The 18456-nt window shown below is 39.3% G+C and overlaps 1 protein-coding gene across 8 annotated transcripts in view; it reads right to left on the reverse strand.

Annotated features, from left to right (window-relative positions):
• The window catches only part of CDIN1 (CDAN1 interacting nuclease 1), a 234765-nt gene that overhangs the window by 38857 nt on the left and 177452 nt on the right, over positions 1-18456 (reverse strand). The window contains exon 11 of one of the 8 annotated variants that reach the window (XM_049705493.1): positions 182-497. The exons of the other annotated variants lie outside the window; for them this stretch is intronic. Within the exon in view, the coding sequence (XP_049561450.1) occupies positions 458-497 (40 nt within the window). The 3' untranslated portion in view covers positions 182-457. Of the gene's footprint in view, positions 1-181; positions 498-18456 lie in introns of those variants that run through there. 8 annotated transcript variants of the gene reach the window in all.

Raw genomic sequence — 18456 nt, forward strand, 5'->3', positions numbered from 1 at the left:
GACTGGGAAAGATTGCTGGCCACGGTCCCGATCCCCTGCTGAAGTCTGTACTTGACACCAAAGAGCAAGGTGCAGTTTTATTTAGACTTCATAGAAAGATATGGAAGATCTTAAGAGCCCCAAAATCCAGTCTGTAAAGCTGTTACGTCCACAATCAGATCAGCTAGGTTCCTAATGGGGACACATATGGCAATTTACCACCACCGTTTCCAAAGGGAAGCAACCCCTGTGCCTTCTGTCTATTTTCATGATCTATCCAACACATTGATAACACCCTTCAGGCTTATTTATGGACCAAGCATTGACTTTACAGAAACAGACTACAGTCACCATTTGAAAGAATTCTTTGATCTCACGCAAGATTATGCACTGGTTCTAGACTGGATCTGTCTTTGGTAGGACTAACAGTCCCCATGTTATGTGTTGAACACTCTTAACTATAATGCCTTCAGGTTGGTCAGATGCTGCTTTCAAGCTCTCCAGCACGGGAGCAGACGCTTCGAAAAAGACGGAAATAACAGAAAAAGAAGGATATCACGTATGGGCCATAATTTTCACAGGAAGCCTGTTAGACTCACAGTGTGATATTCAGACTTTGTCTTAATTTAATGAGAGATGGTTAACAAAAGGGGCTAGTTCTCTGATTGAATCTCGCTTATTTGTTAGAATTAATGCCATTCATTCAGCAAGTATAAAACATCTGTAATACAACAACAGAAGTTCTCATTTTGCTTAGAGTTACCACTTACAAAGCTGAAACATACCACAACAAACAAAAAAGGTCACAGAAGATTTAGGGTACATATTTCAATGCCTATCTTCTTTTTTTCAATGTGCTTAGCATAACTTGATTCAACTTTATTTAAAATGTTCCTATATTTATTTATTTTAAAGGATTGAACATAATTGCTCAAGAAAATGGTCTGCAATTTTGGAACCCCTCAGCTTGTGTGTGGGTAGGGTCAGTTTCTTTGGGTAACTATAAATAAATTACCCAAAGTTAAACGACAGTAGTTCTTCAAGGATTTGAGGTACTGGGGACAGTCTAGAGGATACTTCAGCCTCTTCTCTCTTTATATTTTAGGAAACATGAGGAAAAGCAGATTGTTTTATTTTACTAATCTAGATAAGGCTGAAAGGAGGAGAGACCTAGATTGAAGGACCAAATAGCTAAGCTGTAAAGACACTTTACTTTTTTTCTCAGACATGAGGAAATAGCATCAATTTACATTTATACAGTGCTTTATGCTTTCAAGAAGATGCTGATATGTTGTCCAGGAGGATGAAGTATTTAGGGAAACTAAGTGAGTCCCCAGAGACTTACTGGCAAGACACTGAGGTTAGGACTGAGATCTGCTGACTTCTAATCCAGGGATGATGGAGGAACCTTGGAAAGTTCTGTTGAACAATTTTACCCTATGGTCCCAATTACATTTATTACTCTTCCAGTTGAGTTAGAATAAAAAGTTAGTCCTTATATTTTACATCTTATCTTGTGTAGGGAGATAAAATGATTCATTATTATTATTCAGAGAGTATTTAAATGCTACAGGTTTGATGTAATTGCTAAGCATCATTAAAATACATTTAAGTAATAATTTTGTTTTGAAACTAATTGAGATATTTTACATTTTGATGCCATCACCTCTGACTAGCTACTTCTCACGTTGTACCCACAGGCAAACCTTTCAATTCTATAAAATGGGATTTTTGTCAGGCATCCTAAAACATCCGAAGGAAACATTAATTTTTATCTGTCAGGATGTACTAATTAGAGTTTTAAAAATTAAAAAAAAAATCATGCCTGAGTTCAAACTACTCATTTGTTTTTTAAAAAAATATCATTATATTTCTTTTTAAATGTAAGGCAACATCTTATCTTTTAGGTAAGTAAAAACATGTTGGCCTTAGTCCAATTCTACAACAGTAAGTTGCATAATTCCTATCAAAAACTATGAATATAATCACTCTCCTAATTTATTTAGAGAAATATTAAATACATTGTACATATTACCTGATTCTGGTCTTTTGTTATGATTTCTATAGCTATACGTTAGGAATGAAATTAAAACAAAAGGACCTGTAATATTTTTCATTACAGATAGAAATCAGTTCTTAAGTGACAAAACTGACTATATCTATAATACAATTAAAATCTAATTTTTCAGAATATAATGCATAAATATGTATATGATCACAACAGTACTATGGTAAGAACATATCAACTTGTTTAACATTAATTAACCTAATAGATTTTGGGGAGTTAAATATATTCACTATAATCTTAAGATAGTTCTGGATATAATGAGAAATAGGATATTTAAATAACAAAAGACTGAATAACTTTTAAAATTATGCACAAGTGATTATAGGAAGGTTAAAGGGTAAGGGGGTTAGAAGGCAAAAATATCTGCCTTGGAATGATAGGGGAGTGGTCCTTATATCTTTGCATCATCCTTGCTGATGCAAATGAAACTGTGGGTTCAGAGTATGAAACCATAGCTACTAATTACTGTGCTGCAATTTCTGAAAAGCGACCACAGTTCAATGGTGTTGATGGGAAGGCGGAGGAGTGACAGTGGGGGAGATTTCACTGAAGATGTGAAATTTCTGTTTTTTTTTTTTTTTGCGGTACGCGGGCCTCTCACTGTTGTGGCCTCTCCCGTTGCAGAGCACAGGCTCCGGACGCGCAGGGTCAGCGGCCGTGGCTCACGGGCCCAGCCGCTCCGCGGCATGTGGGATCTTCCCGGACCGGGGCACGAACCCATTTCCCCTGCATCGGCTGGCGGACTCTCAACCACTGCGCCACCAGGGAAGCCCTCTATCTGGTTTTAAAGTCTGAGAGGAGGACGTAAGCTGGAGAAACATTGAAGGGTATGGACAGGGCAAGGATAAGAATACAGGCATTTGTGTCTGGTACTTAGGGGCTTCCCTAGAAGTCAGTGTGAAAATCAGTGCAGTAGGCAATTAAAAGAATGAATCTGGAACTCAAGAAAAAGATCTAAATGGATGATACAAATTTGGAAATGAAACAGGCCTGTAGACAAGATTTGGCTAGGGGAGCAAAGAGAGAGGGGGTCTGAGGATGGAAGCCAGGGGTGGGAATGCCAGGGGCTGGTGGAGGAAGCGGAAACAGCCAAGAAGGTTGTGCAGCATGAGAGGCTTCAAAGGGGTAGAAGGAGAATCAGGAAAGAGTGGGATCAGAAAGTCAAGGAGTGGGCTGAACAGTGTCAAAGAGAGGAGAGCGGTCAGACAAGAGAAAGACGAGGGCGTCCGTCTGTGCTGAGTCTCATGAGGGGCCGCTGCGTGCAGCTACCGCTGAGAGGCTGCAGAGACGGAGGGAGGAGAGACCCCAAGTGAAGATGACTCCAAGGTGTTCGGTGGCGAAGAAAAGAGCAGAGCTAGAGAGAGAGACGGCAGGAGGAGAATGAGAGCGGGTCAGAGGTAGGTTGGGCCGCATGTGATGTACTGGTGGTCTAATAGGATCTCATATACACAAAACAATGACCTTCTGGTAGTTGTGTCCATCGACCCAATCAGAAAGACACAAGATAACAATGAGACGAGGGGTCCACCGAGGAGGAGTACATTATACACACGGTGGACAAACGTCTACAACTTTGAAATCTATACATCTAGCACAATATCAGAAATATTAGCTTTATTTGCAGCACACATGTGGGATCTAGTTCCCTGGCCAGGGATCGAACCCAGGCCCCCTGCATTGGGAGTGCGGAGTCGTACCCACTGCGCCACCAAGGAAGTCCCAGAAATATTAGCTTTAAAAAAAAATAGTAAAAAAAGATAAGTAGCATGCTTTTAGGCAGAGTTAGGAGGAGATAAAGAACGTAACCCAATATGCACCATTTGTTCACACAGGACTAAGAACTTAGATTTTATCTAAAGGAATAAAAAGTTACTTTAAAAATATATACTTTCACCTTTGTTGCCTTGAACTCAAATTAAAAGTGAAATGGGGCTTCCCTGGTGGCGCAGTGGTTGAGAGTCTGCCTGCCGATGCAGGGGACGCGGGTTCGTGCCCCGGTCCGGGAAGATCCCACATGCCGCGGAGCGGCTGGGCCCGTGAGCCATGGACCCTGAGCGTGCGTGTCCGGAGCCTGTGCTCCGCAACGGGAGAGGCCACAGCAGTGAGAGGCCTGCGTACCGCAAGGAAAAAAAAAAAAAGTGAAATGAACTTTATACTAAGGACATGTGTGCTAACTTAGAAATACTCCTTATTGTTTTCTCTTACTTGATGAACACTGTCAGAGTTTAACTCTGGAACCTATGGAAGTCAGCGTTAATAAGCTTTGTACTATATCAAAATATGTTATATGTCTCCATGTTTAGTGTTACTTGTTGATCTCAATTTAATGAGGTTTTATGCAGAATTATTAAAACATTAGCCAATATCATAAAAGGTCTTTCAGGTATATGTGCAACCATTACGAGTAGTGTGGGTTTAGCTGTTTATTTGGTATAAAAGTAAGTCAAACTAACAAACGAAGGGTTAAGTTAAACTTTCGGCAAGTAGTTTCTCAGTTACAATAAATCCTGGGTTCAAGAATTCTGGCATAACTACCAATTCTTTTCTGTAAAAACTATTTGAGCTCCTGAGAGGTGCTCAACTTCCAATTAGTTATCTGCACAAGGTAACGGGGACAGTTTCTCCATAAGTCACGGGACAGCCAGTTTTCAAGCTGCAGTGTGTAAAAAGTCCCAAGTCCAATCACTAGCTCAGACTATGATCAGTGACTCTTCTCTGAACTAAAGTATATATATGCATGTGTGTATCCGTGTCACTTGCACTCATGTGCCTCACAGGTATCCTGGGCTAAGTTTCCCCTTCCATACATGCCTACCCAACTTGCTGGGTTCGTAAGTCATGCACTCCCAGAACATCAGTGGTCATCCAACTTTCTTTCAGATGAATAACCAAAGCCCAGTGAATCCAAGTGTGTGGCCCATCAAACTCTCCTCTTCAGTTAAGAGCAGGGTCCAGGAGAACATCAGAAAAATTACTGAAGTTAGTGGTCATCACTGCTCAGTACCTCTTCTGGCAAGATTACTACAGTTATAATTTTACTATGATGGGAACCCAAGTATATGAGAACAGCTTTAGCTGTTCTGTGATTGACTTACAGATATTTTCCCTTGGCTGGGTCAATGACCTGGAACTTCCTCCGTATAATTGTTAATCACTCGCTCCATTCTCAGAAACACACAAAAGAAAGAATCATTGAGGCCCCTTTTAGTGAATCTGTGCAAGCAAACTAGACTTTACAGGATAGGACCCTGACATTTGGAATCAATGTCAGATCATTCAGAAAGATAACCCAATCTCCTTACAGTCCAAAGAAAGCAGCACTTAACAGTACATGATGGTTTCACTTGGGTGGGGAAAAATCACCCACCTGCAGTACCAAGAAAGCAGCATGGGAACGGTCTCGAAAATGGTGCCTACAGGAACTCCAGCCTATTTCTACAAGAGTCGCTACGGTGCAACAATTATGTTTATGGGACTGAAGGGAAAGATAGCAGAGGGGAGGAGAGATATCCAGCACATGAAGAAATTGAGAAAGAAAGGAAAGGAGGGATTTACTTACTAAACAGAACCAAAGGGAAAGAGGTGAGATTGGATTACTCAAGATTTAAGCATTGTTTAAAATGAGATCCAACTAAATTCCAATGACAACAAACTTCACGAGAGATTGAGGATTTTAGCCACAGAGTGAGAGATGCTTCTTCACTGCTGAAAAGTAAATATAATAAGGGCAACAGGAAAATTTTGAGCAGACATATTCTTAAGCATACAAGGGCACAAAGTCCAGCGTTTGTTGCACCTTGCAGTGACCGTTGCATTCTAGGAAACTGGCAAGAAATTTACACGTGAAGCTCTTCACAGCTGCTGTAAGTACTGCTTGCTAGACTCTGCTTTTTTTCCCCCCAAAATAACTGACTTAACTGCCTAGATGTCCAAGCTCACCACCATGGCACATGGGCACCACTGGGCTGTGCTAGCCACCACCTCTGTCCCTCCCCAAGCTACACTGAGGCCTCCCCTAGGCACCAGGCACTCTGCCAGGCACTTCGCATACTTTACCTCAAATCTTTATGTGAGAGTTATTTTTAATCCACGTTTTCCAGCAAATTCCAACTTACATTTCCCAAGTGCTCACTATACGTTCCTATGAATCAGGGCTCAAAGGTTCCAGCTCTATTTGGCTCCTAAGTCTATGCCTTGTTTAAACAAGTTGCTCTGCTTTCATCATGCAACAATTTAAAAATAATGAACACTTTGAGGTTTACTAAGTGAAAAAGGTTGCCACCAACTAATTGGGAGAAAGGTACCAATAAGGCATTTCCATTTTGCTAAAAATGCCTAAATATTGTACCCCTGGCATATATGAATTTAATCTTAGACTTTCAGGGGAGAATTAGATAATGTACAAATTATACACTGGAACTTGCAAAAAAAAAACTTTTGAACAGCATTAAAAAAAAAAAAAAAAAGGCTTCCCCAATCCCAACATATGTTTTTACACAAATCTGCATGCTCCAATTAATCTGCTGAACTGCTGGTGTACGGCTGGACCGCCTTAATCATCTTTGTAAGTACAATGTGCAATTTGTGGTCTGATTTCTAGCAAGAAAAGTGCACCTAATTTTGGCTCTCCCCATACTTAAACCTATTTTAGAAAATTAGAATTTAACCATAGCTTTACACAGTTTTAAAAAAAAAAAACTGTACGCAGCTGCTGACAGGTCATTGATGTTGTAATACTCTGAGTACCCAAGGAGAGATTTTATAGTATTATCCCAATGAATGGCATAAAAGAGACTTGGATTTTAAAAATTCATCTCCACTTGTCAAACATTATTAGGAAAGGAGGAAAAAAATGGAGATTTCTTGGGATGATCTGACACAACAGCATGTTTTTCTGGTCCGCCATGTCTGGCTGGCAGAACTCTTTTCTTCTTTAGTGAAGTAAACAACTGTTTAGTACAATGCTATGTTTGGAACAAGGCAAGTTTTATTTTCTTTTTTAAGCCCTTGGCTAAAGAGAACAGTCTTATGGGAAATGGCTATTGTGTTTACTGTTATTTGATGATGAAATGTCATCTGACTAAAATACTTCTGTAATAAATTATTCCATTCAATATAGCCATCAATAGTTCGGCCGGTTTAAAAATGCAATTTGCATTATAATGCATTGAGAAATCCCTGATGAAAAACCCTCGTAGACATTGGTTCATATCAACACACACACAACCGTGCTCGCTCGTGCTCTCTCTCTTTTTCTCTCTCCTGGCTTTAAAGGAGTTGTTTGCAACTTAAAATATCACAAAAATTCGAAAGCTGAAAATGCCATTACCATTTCACAGCTTAGTACAGAATCATTTTAAAACAAGAACAAATATGCTGAATTATTAGTTCACTTATAGCGCGATGATTGACTAGGAGTGAATAAGTGGTATTAAGATGTAGTTTATATCCATTTTCTTATAAAATGTAAATGGCTGTAAACAGCTACATCATCACATTTTTGCTGATCTAAGAGAATAATCCCATCCACCCACTTTTGGGAGCCAAGCCTCTCCTCGTAGTTTGTTTTTGCCATACCACTAACTTTTTACTGTGGTGTTTATCCTTATATGTATTTGGCTTATAAATTATGGGGGAAGAGAATTACTTTTATTCTGGGAATTTTTCAATGTCCCTTAAGATCACTGGAGAACATCCTTGAAAAACCAGGGTTGGTAATTATTGGCCTAGTGAAAGAAAACCAGCTCCTATTTCTTAATTAGTTTCGTTTTGATCTATGACTACTTCTTGAAGAGGAATTGCTGTTGAAGGAAAAACTGTGTATACTGGCCAATACTCTGCTAACACAAACTGAAAATATTTTCCTCTAAGGAGAAAACCTTCTGAGGAAATAAGAAGCCATTTTTCTAACGAGGAACGCCTCAAGATACTGTTTGGAACATGGATGACACTGAGTATGCCGCCTCCCTCACCAAGTAAAATGCTGCGGAGACACGCGCTATACTGGTCTGCCATTCCCCACAGTGCCTGAGATCTCTGTGAGAACGGGGACTGGATCTTAGGTGTTCTCATGTCCCTAGAGCCAAGCACAGGGCCTGGCACACAGTCTGATGCCCAATAAGTGCTCATGGGTGAAGACACAAAGGAGTAACTGATCTCAATAAAGACTGCTGAGCTGATAATCCAGATTACAGTTCTGTCCAACAAGCCAGTATTCCCAATCTCATCGCGGCATCACAGCTCTTGGCTTCCAGGCTATATTCTTGAATGTGTACTCCAGCTACTATCTGAACTTTTATAGGGCTGAAATGAATGTTTGTGCTAAATCTCTTGTTACCGTTTTATTTTCAATCATGCAAGAACATGTTTCAGTAGTTTGAAAAGGAATGGATTCAAGATGCAAAATGGGTACCTGCTATTTCTCTAGACGTGTGTGCCATGAACTAATGGTTTATTCTACACCGTAGGAAAAGCACTGGGAATCCAAGCCTGACCCTGACTAATTGGCTGTGTGACCTTGAGTACGTCTCAGAGACTTTCTGGGCCCTTTTTCCTCATCTCATCTGTAAATGAGAAGGTTATATTAGATGATCTCTCAGGTCTCTCTTGGCCCTATTATTTTTTAATTCTATTACTATTATTATTTACATTTGCAAAAGTGAGTCCTAGAGTGTGATTTCTAAACAGAACCAAAAAGGAATCTAAAAAAATGGTGTCGCTGCCCACTCAAAAAGAACGATGTGAACTCCCAGTTGTAACATATATCTGAACCCAATGGAATACATGTACCAAGTTTACTAGACTATTTCTTCCTATTCCCATCTAAGATGCTAAAATCAATATGTGAAGGACATGAGGAAATTGTTTATTTACCTTGTAATTATTTAACAATCTTTACTGTCAAGCTAAATCTAGAGGTTTGTACTCATTGGGTAGCATGTGATTCAGGGAGTCTGAATCTTCTGAAAGTACAGTCATACCTATGTATCTGCAGGGCATCGGTTCCAGGATCTGCCATGGATACCAGAATCTATGATGCTCAAGTCCCATAGTCAGCCCTCCTTATCTGCAGATTCAACCAACCGCAGATGGTAAACACTGTACCATATTCATTGGAAAAAATCCACCTGGTAAGTGGATCCCCACAGTTCAAACCCCTGCTCTTCAAGGGTCAATTGTATAGGCAAAATTTTGCATGTGTGCAAAGTTACACAGGGAGAAAGTTCATAGCTTTAATTAATATTTAACTCAAAATCTTAGGAACCTCAGCCTAAATCATGGTCTAAGGTCATTCACTGCTGTTCAGCACCCTTGGAGTTGGACCTAGACTGGATTCCTAGCTCATTTGCTTAGTAGTTATCTGACTTTAAGCAGGCCTTGGTTATCTTATGAGTAAAATACAAATAATAACATCTACTCTGAGGATGGCTATAAGGATTAAGAAAAGATATCCACAGAATTAATGTACATAAAACCACTGGTCCAGGGTCCATCTCATAATAAATGCTTAATAAGAAACAAACACATTTTACTTTTTGTCAGAGCAAATGAGGTTAATTATAAGTCTTCAGAGTTGTTCACTGCTGATAATCAAATCAACCTACTTGTCGAGAAGAGGATTCCTTTTCAAAAGCTGTAGAGAGAAGGCCCGGATGGAGGCATGTGTCTAAATACGGTAGTTTGTAAAGAAATCCATCTCTAATAGGAATCTAACTATACTAGTTAATACAATTATACTACAAGTGATTGTAACCATTGGCTAAACCTACAGTTTAAAACAATTTAAAATGCTGTATAATTTTGGTTTACACACATCTAATTTCAAGTAGGTTTCTGAACTCATCCTGGAGAGCTGATGAGATTTTCTGATCCAAGCATTTGTTGGCATGAAGTCACTGAGACCTAACAAGAGGGCTGAATGGGATGGTTTCTGAGGTCCCTTCTAGTTCTAAGACGCTACAATTCTCTTCTCCTGAATGAAAAAATGGACAGTCCCCTTTAAATGACACTGAAACCTCCTAAATTATCTAAATAGTTCCAGGTCCCCTATTGGCACAAGTGATCCCATATCTTGACCCACCGTGTGGTGGAGTGCTTCCATATATAGGAAATCGAGACTCACTCTCCAGTTGGAACCCAGCTCTGGATCAAAGACAGAAAACTTATTTGCATTTTAAAGAAGGAGAGAGAGGGGAATGCTGCGGATACTCAGTACAGTATGACCACAACATAAAGTGAGACTGCCCACCATATGCCACTCAGGAAAGCAGTCTGTTTCACTGGACCACCTTCAGACTACTATATTCAAACTATCTGATGTATCAACTTAGTTGGGTGTTTTCTTAAACCTGTATAGCATCAGGCTTTTCCCCAAAAAGTTCTTTGGGAAAGAGACTGTAATTTCATAGCCTGTTGGACCTGAGTCCCACCGAAGTCTGGTAACCTGGGCACCTTAGCAGGTGCTAAGGTTTGAACTTAGGTCCAACAAACTCCAGAATTACTGGTTCTTTCCATTACACCAGTGGTTCCCAAAACATCAGTGGAGAATACCAGGCAGCTGTATCAGAATCAGCTGGAGAGCCTGATAAAATGTTTTTTCCTAGGTCTCAGACCCAGAGGGTCTGATTTAGTAGGTCTGGAGGAAGTTATATATTAACCAAGTGCTTCCATTAATTCTGATGTGCAGCCAGGTTTGGGAACCACCAGGCTCTCCCTCTGGGCTGCAGTCTCCAGGAAAGGCTTTTTGTAGGAAGTGAGATTTGAACACTGAAGAAATAAATGGGACTTTACAAGTAGAAGGTGGGTTGTGAGATGGCCTTTGATGAAGGGGTCTGGCATGTGTGTAAGAGAATAAGACAACTGTCCCAGCTAGAGCAGAGGGTCACTGAAGGAGGAGAAAAGCGGGGCATGTATTTAAAACTGAGACAGCAAACAGGTTCACCGTTTGGAGAACTCTAACGGATTGGTAGTGGTTTCCTTGAAGCCCTGTGTTGCGGATTCTGATGAGGGGAGTGGTGGCATACAGCCACATGGTAGACATGCCAAATTTAAATACAGAACTTTATTTTAAAATGACAACATATGGTGTATTTTATAGTCCATCAAGATTGGCTTTGTTTAAATGAATATAAGATAAAAATAAGACGAATAGTAAAATTTAATTATCTCTCCCAAATTTTACTTGGTCCCTACAACTCTGTTTTTAATTATAGCTTCATGACTTTTACCTGAATTCCTCAAGTGCAAATACTTTCTTTTAAAATTTATTTTCATCATATCTTTAGTGCAATGCAGAAAAGGAATCTTAAATATTTATTTCGGCATTTTATATTTTTATTGGTTTTGTAAACCACTGAAATTGTAGAGTGTACGTAGAGTGAGTTGTTTCCATATGCAGTAAATCAACTGAAGGACAGACTATAGGGTACACCATTTACAAAGTGAATCACTACAGCTAAAAATACAAGCTCATCCCCTCCCACCCCTAAAACCTGCCAACATCCAAACAACTACAAAATTACATGCTAGAGAGATGTGCACTATATTCCAAGACAAATATATACAAATTAAGCTGGAAAACCTCAAGGTGTTATTGATTAATTCTAAGAAACATTTCACAATCAAGTCTCATAGATACTATTTCTCTATAAGTTCAAGGAGGGGAAGAAAATGACTGCAGAGGATATGAATGTGGAAAGGAGCCTTATGCAGAAAGGAGCCTTACTGGAGTATTTTAAAGATAAAACATAAGGAAAAGTTGGTAGCTGGGGGTAAAAAGACAAACGACAACAAGGCTCAGTGAAACACTGTTGGGGTAAACGGCCTCTATCCCTCTCTCCACTTCCTTGGGCTGTACCCCCAATCTGACATCTGTGGGGGTTAGCAGCCTCAGAACATCCTAACAGCAGTGGGTGAGAGGCAGGAGAAAGCTGATTGTGATGAAACCAACAATGCAGGAAATCTATACATGAAGGTGATGCAGGTCTTACAATCAGTCCAAGTCAGGCTTGGGGAAACTTGGTATTTGGTATTCAGGATTTGTTCTGCAGCATGCGGAATGAACACTGCATTTTCTCCACAAGGGGCTGGAACATTCTAAAATCAAGCATGTGAAGACCCAGAAGGAATTATTCAGAGGCCTCTAGTTCCAATGCTAACTCCCCAGTAGAATTAATTGGATCATCAGCCATACATTTCCAATCACCTTAAAATATCTTAAGACTTAGACTCAATGTCTAGGACAGAGCCTGGCGCACAGTAGGAGCTCAATAAATGTTTTCGGAATGTTGATCAGACGTCTGAAAAGTTGATAGTGTGTGGCCTTGATAGCTAGACACTGGCAACCCTTAAATACAAAATAGTTTCCGAAAAACCAGGGTAAAAGGAGGATTGCACCATTATTTTCCAATCAATCTGGCAATCAACAAAGAGTAGCTCAAAAAGGGCTGCCCAACATTAGATGATCGGAAGTGAGGAAGTGAGTTTGGTAGGTTGTGAAGGTGCAGGGATTTGTTTAGAAACTGAGAAAATTATAAAAATAATTTGAGCACATATATTTCTTTCTTCCCCCGTCACTGATTTTGGCCTCAATTATGAAAATATCTGTATTCTATTCACACTGAGGGCTCAGTAAATGTTACTGATTGACCTATCAAATACATATTCAGTAAATTAAGTGCCGTAAAAAATGTGCCTATGGACAAAAATCAAGATAATGATGGTTCCTGCTGATATGTAGTTATTTCTAAGGTAAATATAAAATTCAGAATAACCTTTAAAATGATACAACCTCAAGATCAGAAATTTGGCAGTATCAAGATAAAAATAACAGTTTTTGAAATTCTAAGTTTATAAATGTAATAGGAAATTAAAAAAATTATTCATAATGAAAGTGAACTGACAAAACACTTCATGTTTTAGAAAAGGTTCAGAATGGCTCTAAGATTTAGATCACACATAAATGAGGAAAAGAAGAGATCACTATGTTGGGGTGACTCTCAACCACTTTCAATATAATTGAAACGAGCTCATTTTATCTTTCTTTTATTTCTCGTAAAAGCCCTTCACTGCCTTTCCTCTCTTTGAACCTGCATTCTGGGCTGGGGTTCTATACATCTCACATGAAATGAGTTTACTTAACTGAATAAACAGACTGCAGAAACAATGTCATGACAAGAAAAGCAATCCTTTTAACATGAAGAATAATTTTATCTTGAAGTCCACAATGTACAGTTACATACGACCTTGTACTAGCACAGGACAGGGATACTGTCCCAAGAGGGGAGGGACATTTCACCCCTGACCCCCACCCAAGCCCTGGTGCCTAGAACAAAGTAGACACTCAATAAGGAGTTAGTGACTACATGAAAGAACAAGGAGATCTGGGTCCCTTCTAGTGGATTCAGACCATTCCCCATGCCCAGTCTCATCACTACCACTGTTGCCCCAGGAATTTATCCAACAGAGACCTAGGGGACAATGGATGACCCTGGCAGACCTATATCTGTGAGGGAAGACTGCCCAGCAGTCAAAGGCATCAGAGTCTCCCCAGGAGAAGGTGAATCAACAGAACTATAAAAACCTATTCTAAACAGTATTATTCAATGTGCCTCATTAGAAGTTTAGTGAAAACTTCATAGAGAATTAATGCATTCTGAAGAAATGAAATAACAGTTCAAAGTAATATTTAAGCCAAATACTTAGGGGAATTAAAAAAAATCAAAATTATAAAAGTAGTTTACAGCTCCTTCCACATATGGGTTTTCACGATCTGGATCTATCTATTCATTGATAGAACAGCTCTAGTCTAAATCTAAATGAATGAACAAATAAATATGTAGATAAAGCTAAATAGAAACCAAAGGCAATTATTAAATTCCTATAAAAATGAAAGGGATGTAAAATTATAAAGTAGTTTTCTATAAATGTCAAAATACCATACTTATAAAATCTGGAAAACAGATAAAATGCTTACGTGTTGTTGGTTAAACCCGGTAGTAGATGAAATTAGAAGAAGCTGCATGCTACACTCCATTGTTATTGGACCAAGACTTTGGCAGAATTACATTCACCTTTTCATTTGAAAATAAAGATACATCAAAACTCTTGAGTTGAAAGGTTAAGTGTACTCTCTGTGTAGTTGATAAATGTAGACCTAATCTAATCAGGGGCCATCACAGGCACCGCTGCCCTGACCCAGGCTTCTGGTTTCCATGAGGGGAAGATCTAACCAAGATGTAGGCTCTCGGCCTTTGACCTACTCGAGACCTGGTCCAAGCCAGCCGAGAGCTCTGCTTAACAGCCAGGGAACTCGCAGTTCAAATCAGGACCATGTGCATTTCGCAAATACACCACATGGCTCTGAAATGAAAATGCAACATGATCAAGTGCTTCGGGATATTTTAACAACTAGGCGAGAGATTACAGCTAGATAAAACTGGGCTTTCAGGTCACTCTGGCTCATTCATGTGTCTCCCCAGTTCTATGGACTAGACAAATTTAATTTTATTGTATTTCTTAAGAATTTGCTAGAAAAACAAAAGTTTGGTAAGTTGTTTCATGCTTGATTGATCTTGGGGAAATGGGGATGTTGTAAGGTTTCTCTGCGACATGTGTCACCTATTAGATAGTTAGCTTTTTCTATTTCCAACTGAGCCAAACCAAATTAATTAGAAAGCGGTTTGAATTACAAGCAAAATACAACGAAAAGTAATAAAAACAGAAAATGACATTTAGGTCATTAATAATATTCCTGAGGTAATTCGGCATTGATTTTTCTTGTTTTCTATGATAAAGAGCTTTACAAGTTGTCAAGCTGACAGGTTAACCCCAGTTGTTACAGTAGTAACAATGGCAGGCATCAAGAACACAAATTTAATAATGGGGTAGATTTATTTTCTTTTTGGTTCTCACTTTGTTTCTCCTGGAAATCAGTACTAGGAGTGTAAGATGGCCTGAGCTACCATGAACCTGAGGAAGTCTACAAATCCCACACTTCTTGTAAGATTCAAACGGACGACAAACATTATCAACAAAATTCAAATCAAAGCAGGTATCAGAGATTCAGATGAAATAGAGAAAAACAACTCCCAATAGTACATTAGTGTCTTCTTTTTTAATAAGGAAAAACATGGATTGTGACAATCTTTGCAAAAAAGCCCTTTTTACTCTTCAGAGTAAAACTTGTATTTTTTTTGCTATGGGAGAAGTTAAACCTTTGGCTCAATTTATCTTAGAATGTTTAAGGTCCATGAAAATCAATGTTTTGAATTACTTTTAAAATTTCAGTATAGGAAAAACCCATGATGCAAAGACTATCCCTACAAATAGCTAAACTTTTTAATTGGGGGAAAAAACCCAGAGAAAGTAGAGGTTTTATTTTACTTATATGATCTCTAGTTTGTTAGCCCTTGTGAAGTATTCGAGGACCAGGGTGACCCTTCATCTAAATCCCTATGGCTGTCATTGTCAGAGAAGCTGAAAGGGCACTTATCAAACACCAAAAGCACATCTGGGATTTGGTTTTTTGTTTGTTTGTTATGTTTTTGGTCTGAATCCTGAAATCAGCAGGAAGAGTCAGGAGCTTCTTGATTCTAAGTCTTCCCTGAAGACTAGCAGATGAAATATACATGTAATTACAAGGCAGGAGAGAACAAACCATTGACATTATCAATATAATGCTACTATGTTCATTTCTTTGTAATAGTACTACATTCTGGGTTTGATAGGCTTATCTTTCCTACCTAAGGAATCAATCTACTCTTTAAAACAATGTCTTCAAATAACTGACTTCCTCTTAGAACCCAATCATTTTGGAATTTGGAGGTATAATTAAACAGATGTCATCAGAGCATGGTACTCCCAGGATTTAGGGAGAAGATTGGAAAAGCCACCCTCTGAGAGTGAAGCTAGAGAAATCAACATACAGTAGACTCCAGTATCCCTTCAACATATGTGTATCAGGGTCACACTGTGCCAGGCTTAGGGCTGGGCACAGGGATGCAATGGTGGTTGGTTCCTGAGATAAATGTCATTGCTTGTCAGTGTAATTCAAACCAAGAGAATGGCTAGAAAATGGGCTATCCCTGTGGCTAGGCTATTGCTCTAGATCAAGGTAGGTCCCCAGGGAGGTAAATCTGGAATTTAATAATGTAAAAAAACTACTGGTACACAATCCATTGCCCGAAACCCTTGAGCTAGATGGCTTTGAGAACTAAATTTACCGGATTTAGAAATTTATAAATATCATATATTATGTCATACCCATAGTGGAGAACAAAGCAGTACTTTGTAATCAAACATATTAATATTTCTGAAGCAAAACATATGACTATTTGGACCAGGTGAAATAAGTAGTACCTAAATAGCCTTACATGAGTTCAAATCAGGTTTTACTGGAAATAGGTTCTGGTTCCACCTTACTAAAAAAATGACAGTTTTGAGAACCTTTTGGAATTCCAGAATTGCAGACAAGGGACTGTATAGCCTACTTGAAAATATGATATGTTACCAATAGGGTAACTGTTAATATAGAATCTAGGAAGAGAAGCCAAAGAATCTCCAATTGTGTCCTGGAAATAAAGTACTTCCGGTCTGTAGAGCGAAAGCAGCTAGTCAGGCTCTCCTTAGAGCAGTGGCTCTCTGACCTTACTGGGCACTGGAATCAGCTGGGAAGCTTTACAAATCCATGCCCAGGCCACACCCTAAGCCACACAACTCAGAATCTCCAGGGTGAGACCAGATGTGTGTGTGTGTGTGTGTGTGTGTGTATGAATGTACCCATGTATGTACGTAGGTATGCATTATTATTATTTTACTTTTCCAACTGGGCTATCAAGTAAAAACAATAAGGAATATAAAATGCAAAAATATCAACTAAGTACCACCCAGAACAACATAGAGAACACCCCAGGTTTCTTTCTCAGTCCTTATCACCCCCATGTCCTCCCCAGAGGCAACTGCTACTGTGACTCCTGATCACCAGGGATAAGTCTCAGCTGGCAGTATTCTGTAATACCGGTTCTCAAACTGGGCTGCTCCTTGGCAACAAGTGGAGAGTTTTAACCAGCACTGGGTCCACCCCAGAGATGCTGATTTACGTGTCTAGGCAGCAGCACTTTTATAGCTACCAGGTGATTCTAATGTGGCAAATTCTTAAACACAAAACCATCAAAAATAATCAAAAAGAGGTTGCCTTTTGCAGGGAGTTAAGGCTGAATTTCCTTTTCTTCCTCTCTCTCCCTCCCTCCTTCTCATTCTCTCCCTCTTTAAAATTTTTCTTCCTTCCCTTCCTTCCTTTTTTTCTAATCAAACCACAATTGCTACTATAGATATCAGAAGCAGCTTAAGTTCCATCTAATAAATCCCCTATTTCTTTCCCTTCTTTTTTATTTTTCAGGAAGAAATAATTTTTAAAAAAGGATATGAAGAGGGAAAGATGAGAGAAACAGAAAAGAAAATAAACTGGGGAAGAGATGCAACTGGGGAAGAGATGCAAAGGCTTGAAGGGGAGAAAAGATCAAGGGAAAAGAGATGGGGAGAGAAAAAGAAAATGGGTTCTTTCTCAACATAGTTTATTTCACCCTGTATGTTCACCTTATAAGGACCCAATAGGACAAAAAGAGCTTTTAAAAATTGTTGGTGGTACACTGGTATATCAGTAACATAATTTACCCCATAGTTTCTTAGCCCTCATAGCAATGAACACCTTCCCCAGGGCTCTTTGTGTTCTTGGGGGCTGGGTTCCTAAGTCAGACAGCTGGGCCCTTCAAGCAATAACCTTGAGAAAGCTACTTAATTAACCTTTTTTAGCCTCATGTTTCATCATCCGTAAAATGAAGATAATAGTACATACCTGTGCTGGTGAAATGTTATATGTCAACCTGGCTAGGCTATGATGCCCAGTTCTTTAATGGAACACGAATCCAGGTGTTGCTGTGAAGGTACTTTGCAGATGTGATTACATCTACAGTCAGTTAACTTTAAGCAGAGCAGATTACCCTCTATAATGTGGGTGGGCCTCACGCAATCAGTTGAAGGCTTTAAGAGCAAAAAACTGAGGTTTGCCAGTAAAGGAATTCTTCCTCCAGACTATCGCATAGAAATCCTGTCTGAGTTTCTAGGCAGCTGGCCTGCTCTACAGATTTCAGACTCAAGACTGCAATCTTGACTCTTGACTGAGTTTCCAGCCTGTGGTCCCGCCCAATGAGTCTCAGAGTTGCCAGTCCCCACAACTGCCTGAGTCAGTTCCTTAAAATAAATCTCTAACTATATGTACAAATATAGCTTATTGGTTTTGTTTCTCTGGAGAACCCTACGTGAAGAGGTAACAGATGTAATGTGCTAACCAAATGCATAGTCAACGTTAGCTATGATTTTTAGGGTAGTGTGGGGCTTATTACGTCTTATCT

The sequence above is a fragment of the Orcinus orca genome, chromosome 2 (assembly GCF_937001465.1).
Source record: "Orcinus orca chromosome 2, mOrcOrc1.1, whole genome shotgun sequence".
Classification (NCBI taxonomy): domain Eukaryota; kingdom Metazoa; phylum Chordata; class Mammalia; order Artiodactyla; family Delphinidae; genus Orcinus; species Orcinus orca.